At 41.6% G+C, this 9,806-nt stretch overlaps 2 protein-coding genes across 2 annotated transcripts; one reads left to right on the forward strand and one right to left on the reverse strand.

Annotated features, from left to right (window-relative positions):
* Positions 1-247: 247 nt before the first annotated feature.
* On the reverse strand, positions 248-1,946 carry LOC109622617 (selenocysteine-specific elongation factor). The gene has a single exon (XM_020077014.3). The coding sequence runs from the start codon at positions 1,817-1,819 to the stop codon at positions 251-253; it is 1,569 nt and encodes a 522-aa protein (XP_019932573.3). The 5' UTR covers positions 1,820-1,946; the 3' UTR covers positions 248-250.
* Positions 1,947-8,620: 6,674 nt separating this feature from the next.
* On the forward strand, positions 8,621-9,481 carry LOC109621247 (large ribosomal subunit protein eL29). Its single transcript, XM_020077954.3, has 4 exons — positions 8,621-8,721; positions 8,923-8,978; positions 9,047-9,111; positions 9,178-9,481. Exons 2-4 carry the CDS (start codon positions 8,942-8,944, stop codon positions 9,304-9,306), a joined length of 231 nt encoding a protein of 76 aa, XP_019933513.3. The 5' UTR covers positions 8,621-8,721; positions 8,923-8,941; the 3' UTR covers positions 9,307-9,481.
* Positions 9,482-9,806: the final 325 nt, after the last annotated feature.

Here is a 9,806-nt window from a genome sequence, read left to right on the forward strand (position 1 = left end):
GGTTTTCACGGCTGTAATCATCATATTATATTAGAATCTACTAGTAAAAAATAAATTTATGCCGATTTAGATCGTAACAGGCTGAATATCGCACTATGACCAAAACTGAAGCTTCTACCCTATAGCTTCTCTTAATTAATAACTTCTGGGCCACGAGAAGTATTTACATATTATCTCACCCTTCTGCACCAAAATACTTCAACACCATAAAAGGACTAGTTCGGATCAGACCACACTTCTGTTGAAATATTCACTGAACAATTTTATTACCATCCTTTCGGAAGAGAAACTTTTTGTACTTGACCACCACCGTTATCTGATCCGAGGAGGGTTTTTTATCCTTCAGCGCTTCCAGCGTGGCACCCCGAAGCGGTTCCATAAACCTTAGCCTCACCTTCGAGCTGGCCCCGAATGTATCCTCTATTCGACCGGTTTCGCCGGTGCTGAGTTCGATCCGCAACCCGACGAATGCCGTCCGATTGTTACCCTCTTTTTTAAACAGGCCAGCGGCAATGAGTTCCGTTTCGTTGACCACTCGCTGGATGGTTCCGGTTTTTTGTTTTTGTTTGAATATTTGCAAGGTGGGGAGGAATGTGCTGTGATAGTCTTTGTCCGGGCAGGTGTGGGTTAGGTGTCCGTAAAACGCCAATCGACACGTGTTCGAGTGGATGTCGGTGTCCAATTTGGAGCCAATGACCATTGCATTCGGGATGGCTTGGATAGGTTTTTCGAATTCTAGTAAAGCAAAGACATGAGGGTTGCTTTCGATGGTGTCCTGATCAAGCTCTTCTAGAAACTCATACTGTTCGGAAGCGGTGAATTCCGGGCTAGATCCTTTGAAAAGAGTCAAAGTGGACATTACTGTCTCGTAACCACAGGTAATGTGGAACTTGGATTTGTGTTTCAGAGAGCCCTTGTAGTACTTGATGGTATTCAATCGAAAAACCGCCGCGTAAATATCCGTCACATATCCCACCTTGCAGAGAAGACCCCGTTCCAACAATTTGGGGTCAAACTGAGTAATACAAATCCCAACACGATCGCCTTGCCTTGCCACTTGCTGGCTCTGTTTGAACATCTGCATGGACTTAATCTTCCGGACTAGTTTCAACTTTGGAATTTCTACATCTTCGTTTAGTTTGACGCTCCCCTGCAGCACGGTCCCGGTACAAACCGTTCCTTGACCTTTAATGGCAAAACAATGATCCACTGCGAACAAGAACGGACCGTCGTAATTCCGTTTCGGAACTACCGAATACTGCACCAACATTTCTACAAATCTCTCCAAATTAGTACCTCCAGCTGCCGATATGGCCACAATGGGAGAACCCACAAATCTCGTCTTAGCCAAAGCCATCTCCAATCCTTTGCTCATTTTCTCCACGGCCTTTGCCCTCTTGCTTTCCTCCACCGTATCGATCTTATTCAAGGCCACAATCATTCGCCGGCAGGTCAACTCCCCAATCACAAGACATTCGGCCGTTTGCGTTTGAATCCCTTTCCCAATGTCCACCACCAGTATCATCATGTCGATGATCTGCGCCCCGCCAATAATCGTCCGGATCAAACTGGCATGACCGGGACAATCCACGAATGTGTACTGCAATAAATCACCGCCGTTCTGGTCGTCCTTACCCTTCAAATGTGCTGGCAACGGAAGCTGCAGGGCGCTGAAACCCAGGTCCAGCGTGATTCCGCGCTGTTGCGATTGGGGGTTCTTGTCGAAGGCGGCCGTACTGGCAATGCCGCTGAGCGCCTTGGCCAGCGTTGTTTTGCCCGAATCGACGTGGCCCAGGATGCCCACGTTTAGATTGAGCATGTTGGCATTCGTTAGAAACTGATTCAAAGTTTGTTAATTTTAATTTGGCACTTTAACTGCATAAACTTTATAAAAAAAAGTTGCTTGTACGAAAGCTGCGAAAATATTGATTGTTTATCGATTAAACAAAAAATGTTTATAAACATCAAACAGCTGGCGGTGTTGAAGCACTTCTCCAAATATACCGCCTCACTTTACACCGTCGTTTAGTAATGACTTCCAAAAAATCACCCGAACCGATCTGAACACAACAAATTAAATTTTAAATAAATAATTTCTTCAAACTCTATATCAGAAAATAATTATCGTCGCAGTACCAGTACCACATCAAAGTCATTCGTTAAGGGAAACGTCAACATGTTTAAGTTACCGAATGCCTACTGTACACTCAGCGAAAAAAACTAGCGAAATTCATCGAAATACCTTATGAAAATTTGCTATACAGTCCCGATTCGTTCGTTGGCGGCTCGTTAAATGGGCTGTCTCGATAGTTGAATGTTCACTGGTTGGGGCAAAACCCAACTAAAAAGCACTGTCAATGTCAAAATCGATGTCAAAACGAGATTGACGTCTGACCACCGTCGCATCGCAGCTCCTTACAGAACGTTTGTGCAAGTATGTGAGTGTTTCGTGACATATTTCTCGTCACTTGCGTGTGTCTACAGCATTTTGATCAGTTGTCAGTTGGCCCAACGAACGAACACGATACGCTAATCGGGGCGCAGTCGTGACCCAACGAACGAATCCTCACTGTAACTAATTGGGTTGTTTAGTGAATAAAATATTGCTATTTTCTATAGCCTAATCGAAAGAGCTCATTTTTCTGAGTATAACGTGATTTTATTGGATTCCAACATCTTTGTTTTGATGGTTAAATCAACAAAACAATTTTAATTTTCGTGGATAGAATGACAGTTCAATCGTTAAAGTGACAGTTCGACCCGAACAAAAAATTTTCCCCATACAAACTTTAAATGCATTTTAAAAATAGTTCCCGGACTCCAAAAATTATGAAATTTTGGATTTCGACTAATTTTTGGGCGGAGAATCCGATTATGAAATAATCCGGATACCCCTACACTGAGAATATTTTCCATATAAGTTTTATGTTTCAGACTACATATTTTTTTGCAATTTGAGCTTTCAAATAAAAACCATAACGTTGACACATAAAAATTATAAGATTAGTCAGATTTAAAATTTATATTTGAGATTAAATAAAGTTTATTTCTCTGCCAAATAAAATTTATGTGTGGGGCTTATGAAAAGTATGTCTCGGATCGCCATAATATTTATGATTTTTTGGAATAAATATTATAATTAAAACAATAACCATATTTGTAAACAATTTATTTATGCCATAATCAATAAAGAAAATAAATATGATTAGATTTCACTATTTCCACACTTGGAAAAAAATCTTCATTCCTTCTATGTGTCCGGGACATTGATTTTTGCAATGGGGGTAAACAAATGTTTTTCATTAGTGCGACTCATACTTTTGATGAGGCACCATACAGCAGCGACTCATACAATTTAGGGCACATACTATTCATGTGCTAATTTGCCTGCGTAATCGGGTATTGGTTGCATATACTTTGGATGTGGTTTGGCACATGGATATTTGCCATTAAGTATGAGGCAATTTTCCTGAGTGCATGGATAATTCCACAAAATGATTGAACAAAGCCGAGGTACTGTGCGTACGACAATGTGAACTCCAAGGCATTCCAAAAAGAACCATGTAGCATAATTTGTTGCATCCGTTAGGACCTTTCCTGCTGCTCAAGCTGCTGCTGATGATCTGGAACTGCCGGTTCGGTGCCAATTCCGCTGAATTTCCCCTGCCAACGTTCCGATCCTACCCTTATCGACTTTGATACCGTTGTTGATGAGATCCGGACAACAGAAGTCTGCCGGAACTGGTGCTACTGCTGCTGGTGGTGGTGCGGGATAATTACATGCGGGTGTAGGCGCTTCTACTGTTGCTGCTGGGTGATCCGGTACTAACGATTGTCGGATTCGGAATTTTGGGGCTCACATCGTTTACCCAGGTGCGGCTGCCTCATCGTTTCCGAGCTGGCGGTGATGGAAATCCAGTCTGTTGTCAAAGTGGCTTTTGCGGGAGACATCCGGATGCGGTGGTCCAACGATCCTAGTGTGGTGGTGAAATGCAAAACACCTATTAAACAATCAATTAAATCTATAGTCGCTGTAAAATATTCGATTATTTACCTCCATTCAGATGTAGTTCCGTACCAAGATGGATGATGCGATCTTTTGGCGGCATCGTGATTTTTTAGCAGACATCCCAAACTTAAGAATTATAAGTGAAATGATAAAGTTCTTAACTATAACCAAAAAATAATAACTTTTATGTGTGCTCAAATATAACCATAATAGACAGCCTCATAATAAATAATGCCCCCATTATATTTTGTATGTTGGCACACATAAAACGAATTCTGCAGAAGTCTTATAACAAGTATGTTTCTTAGCTCTATATATTTTACCTTTGCAATTTTATCAGTGTAAAGAACCCAATTCTTATGGATGACATAAGAATACCTAATGAAAATTGATCGAATTTCATGAATTTCATAAGATAGACTTATGAAAAGAACAAAAAAATATTAAAATGATGCAGACTGGATTCGATCCATGAACGTCGGGATCACCGAGCCCGTGTTTTATCCACACGGCTACCGACGCTTGAGAATACCATGTTGCTAAACATGAATAAAAGCCAAGCTGTGAGACGATTTTACGTCATAGAGTGACCTTATGAAATTCATCCGAATCATTATGAATTATTTAAAGGCCGTTTCATAAGTTGGGCCTTATGGAAATCTTAAGGTTATTTGGCTGAGTGTATGGGCAAATAACCATTAGAGTGGGTCATCGTTTATATGGAAAAATTGACGGCTGTTCGGGTTCGTTTGGAAGTTGACCATCAATGTTAACTTCTTTTCCCGATCAGCCTAGATAGCTGTGTAGTGTCGGTAGCGGTTGTCTCAATTGGCTAAGAATAACACTACGGATCGCCTGATCCAGTGGTAAGAGTCCACTAAACAGGTGACCCCTAATTCATGGTGTTATGCGGCTTTATGCTTACCGTGCCAAAGAATGAATGGTTAGGGGGGTCTAATAAAAACCTAACCACAAACGGAGCCTGTGGAGAGTTAGGGCGTCCTCCACAGAATTACGCCCTTACTGCGCTAACCGGAGCAATGGTGCAGCGGACCTTGCGTTTCTCCGAGATATTCAGTTGCCCTTCTTAAGTCTCAAATTTGAGGCTAAATAAGGGCGGGGTTATTCAAATGTTGTTAATTAGCTTACATTACTACCTCTATGGGTTCGCTTAATGCGTTTTCGCCATTGGCGTTTTTCAATTGACACCGATTTGGTTCGTCGTTGATGTTTCCTTTTTGTGCTGTGATTGTGAAGAGTGTAATCCTGTCTAGTTTGGGTAGTGGCTACGGCAAGGAAACGTCAGATCAATTTTCAGCGTAAAAAGCGTATGTAGCCCAAGTGGATCTACTTCGTTAACAGTATGTTTCAACCTTTCCTTATGGATGCCTTGAAGCAAGCTCTTGTTTTCAGCATATTTCCGCTGATTTTTGGCATCTGAAGTAGCTCAAACATTGATTTGAGATGCTTCAGTTTGATGGAATTCTTAGGTAGTACAGTTCATAGTTAACTTAACATAGAATTGCACCTAACCCAACTCTGCATGAGCAAAATTTGTCATGAGTTGACTGATTGGCATGTGTCAGATAAGGAATCTCCATTTGACCTTCTTTGCACTTTTGAGTGTTCCTTCGCAAACTTTGCGTATTCAGGCGTCCCTGCTCAACAAACTAGGGAACCTAATTGGTTGCGATCACATTTTATGGATAACTCGCTTCTATTGCTACTCCAAGAGAGTTTCATTGTGGTTTTGTTATCACAACGCCATTCATTGTGGTATACCATAGCTACTGCTTATAAAGAAGCTTGTCCTCTGCGGTCTGTGCGGACCGCAAGAGGTATTCCTGAACGGAACTCGGACCTGTTCAAGTTCTACATATCTTCGGATAAACCAGTCTTTTGTATAGCTACGAATCTTTGCTTCTACCCCGAGGATTGTAGCTGTAGAATCGATTTAGTGGGCACTAAAAAGCTCTGCTTACTTCAAATCTTCTGGAGCAAATGAGGCTTTGTCCTATTTTTCTCCAGAGGGCTTTGAGTTTTTCAAACATGTTTTGAACTCTTGTAGTTTTCTACTGGGTATTTTCATGGCGTGAAATTACTCTGTAGTTTCATCCCGAAAGAGTGCGTGCGTTGTCAAAAGAAGGAATAAGTTCCAGATTTATCTGGTTACCTTGTTCTTTCTGAAATGCTTGAAACGCATTGTCGATTATCACATCTGTGATGTTCGTCTGGCTAACATGCCTGTTCATGTGAACTCACATGTCTCCCAATTTGGGATGTCCACAGTGACTCTTTTACACAAAGTTGTATACGTTTTCAAGAAAGCACTCGCTCAAACGTAGTTTTTGCTTGGGTGATTTCTTGAATATTGAGGATGCTTTTGATGACGTGCCTTTCTATGTCATATTGAAAGTCGCATGGCGTCGCAAGCTACCTCCAATGAGCTATAGGCTCTTTTTACGCTTATGCGTTTTACAGTGTCCTTTTCAGGGCACTGATTAACCCCGTTGTGGTATGGGCTATGAGCTCTCGTTGCGCTTAGGCGTTCATTCCCTCTTCTAGGGCACCCCTTCCTATTTCATCACCTTTCCCTTTCCCAATTCCCATCCCTTGTCCCATTCTCCCTCAGGTAAATGATGAAATAGGCTCATATGTATGGCGATGGCACAAATGTCCCAAATGGAGGATAACGTGCCTCTGGAGCCGGCCTTCTGATACCTGATATGAAAAGAACAAAAAAATATTAAAATGATGCAGACTGGATTCGATCCATGAACGTCGGGATCACCGAGCCCGTGTTTTATCCACACGGCTACCGACGCTTGAGAATACCATGTTGCTAAACATGAATAAAAGCCAAGCTGTGAGACGATTTTACGTCATAGAGTGACCTTATGAAATTCATCCGAATCATTATGAATTATTTAAAGGCCGTTTCATAAGTTGGGCCTTATGGAAATCTTAAGGTTATTTGGCTGAGTGTATGGGCAAATAACCATTAGAGTGGGTCATCGTTTATATGGAAAAATGAAAAATTCAATGGTATCCCATCAGATCAAAGCTTTTTTGATCCCATTTCAGGACCCAAATAAGTGTGCAAAATTTGAGCACGATCGGTTATGTCTACGTTTTGCGCATCGCGTTTGAAGTTTGTATGGGATTTTACATGAAAAAACACACTTTTTTGCATTTCTCCCATGACAAGCATGATTTTTTCTAAAACCATGTACCCGATCATGTGAAAACGTAGTCTAGGGTGTCTTGAAAAACTTTGTCGAAGACCGTGAAGTGATCTGATGTTTATGGAAAAAGTTATAGCGTTGGTATTGCTTGCCGAAATAGCATGATTTTGTTGCTATTGTTATTCCCGAGGTTATTCCTTTACATGTTAAAACATAAAGACATGCATGCGGTTCGTTGGTTATCACTATTTTCACAAGCATCGGATCGCTTTGCGGTCTTCAACAAAGTTTTTCAGAACATCCTAGGCTATCCTTTTATAGTATTTATCGTTTAAAAAGTTTCAGACAAACTTTTTCAACTTATGACAAAAATGCAAATAAGTATGTTTTCCCATACAAAATCTCATACAAAGTTCAAATGCAATGCGCAAAGTGTAGACGCCACCGATCGTGCTCAAATTTTGCACAGATACTCAGCACCTGAAACGGAACCAAAAAAGCTTTGATCTGAGACAACGGTTCCGATGACTCACACTAATAACCATGTGCCAAACCACATCCGAGTTATGTGCAACTAATACCCGAGCACAGGCTTGAACAGAGGTTAAAAACTCAATAAAGGCATATTTTGATATTGAGTTGTCAAAAAAAAAAACGTCTCACGAAACCTACTGCAAGCCTATCTATTGTCTATCCGGTTGGAATCAAGACCGACATTCAAACAAAAATTGCAATTTTCTTGGTCCACAAGTGTCGCAACTGTTTCGCATCTAGTGCGCTGTGTTGCTGACAACAACGGGAAGGATGCGCACTACTTTTCACGTGATTAAAAAACGTCGCGAGTTGGGTCGCGTCGCAACTTGATTGTGCGAAGTCCGGTTTGGTGGCGGGCCTACAATATATACGTGAGAACATAAGATGTTTACAAAGTTCTTACAGATAGATTAACACGGGAAATCTGAAAACAAACCACTACCACACTGGAATTTGAATTGGTCAATGGAGATCAAAAGTGATATTGGTTTGTTTGACATAAGAGAAAAGTACTGAATATAGATAAAACACATAGAAACAGACGTCACACTCCGTCCGTTTCCCATCGATCATCTCTTTAACGATTGATTCAAATTTTCGGTATATGGATTGATAATGTTTACCACCGATGAACCGACGACGAGATTTATCATTTAACAGTAAAATGACATTCGGCATAACAGGTCATACTCCCATTGTCGGTGTAATGAAAAGTAACGAGTCTGGAATAGGGAACTGCATGAAATTCTCTCCTTCTCTTTCACTCTAACAGAAATCTTGTAAACAACAAGGCCACGAAACTTCAAAATCCCATACAAAATCAAAACAGTGCGGTGCCCTATACTCGAGACACTTTAATGAAAAGCTCTCCGCGGTGAACTAGTTTCCTATCCCCCTTCAAAACTTCCGCTTGCGTGACAGTTGAGCTGTCAAACACTTTGCTTACTCTTTCCGGTTTTTAACTTGTGGTACTGAAGTTCTGTTTCTGCTAAAGTGAGTGAATTTTTGTGAAAAACACTGAAAATACTTGCTGAATTTTGCGTAGTTATATTAAACACGTAGAGTATTTGGTTGCTGTTCGCGATAAGGGCGGAATTAGCCCGAAACGCGTAACATTTCCCACCAAAAACTCGAATGTTTGGAATCGGCTTCGATTAACCTTCCGACTGGTTTTGTTTTCCTTCGTTTCCACAGGCAGTAATCTCCCAACACAATGGCCAAGTCCAAGAATCACACCAATCACAACCAGAGTAAGTCGACCGGGAACGGCGATATCGTTGTAAGGTGAACTAATTCTGTTTATTTTTCCTCCCGGCAGACCAAAAGGCCCACAAGAATGGCATCACCAAGCCCAAGCGCCAGCGTAACGAATCGACCCGCGGTGTAAGTATATTGTTCGATTGGATCGCCCGCCCGTGTTTTCTAAACAGGTTTCTTGACTGCTTACAGATGTGCCAGAAGTTCCTGCACAACCTGCGATTCTCCAAGAAGGGAAACCTGTCCCGTGAGGAATCCCTGAAGCGCGCCGAGGAACGCAAGGCCAAGTTTGCCGGACAGCCAGCTCCGGTCAAGCTGTAAACTGCTTCCTTCTCGATTCCGGTTCGGATGATGATGATGGTTGGGTGGTGTATCCGTTTTGATCCGTGATCAATATCAATTCCTAATCTGGTACGCGTTACGATATCCGATGATACGGTGCAGTTGATGAGTACAAGTAAGTTCAATGCGGAATAAAAAATCAGTTGGAAATTAAGCGTCCGGTGTCGCAAGAGTAGTGCTTGATCCGAAAGTTCGAAGTGTCAAACAGTGGTTGCTGACCATCAGTTACAGTTAGTCTTCCGTTTGGACTCAAAACTAGAAGAACCGCCGTTGAATGTTACCATGTCGTTGAGGTAGAATAGCGGTATCCGTTGTACGATGGGAGACTATCTTGATGACAACGAAGGTATGTCTGCTTTCACAAAATGCGAATTCCATTTTCAGATGAAATGTTATCAGTGCAGTTGAAACTCGGGATTTGGTGCGAGCGAAATGCGATTTTTTTTTAAATCCAGGCGTCGGACTCTACTTAGGAAGTT

The sequence above is a fragment of the Aedes albopictus genome, chromosome 2, assembly GCF_035046485.1.
Source record: "Aedes albopictus strain Foshan chromosome 2, AalbF5, whole genome shotgun sequence".
NCBI lineage: Eukaryota > Metazoa > Arthropoda > Insecta > Diptera > Culicidae > Aedes > Aedes albopictus.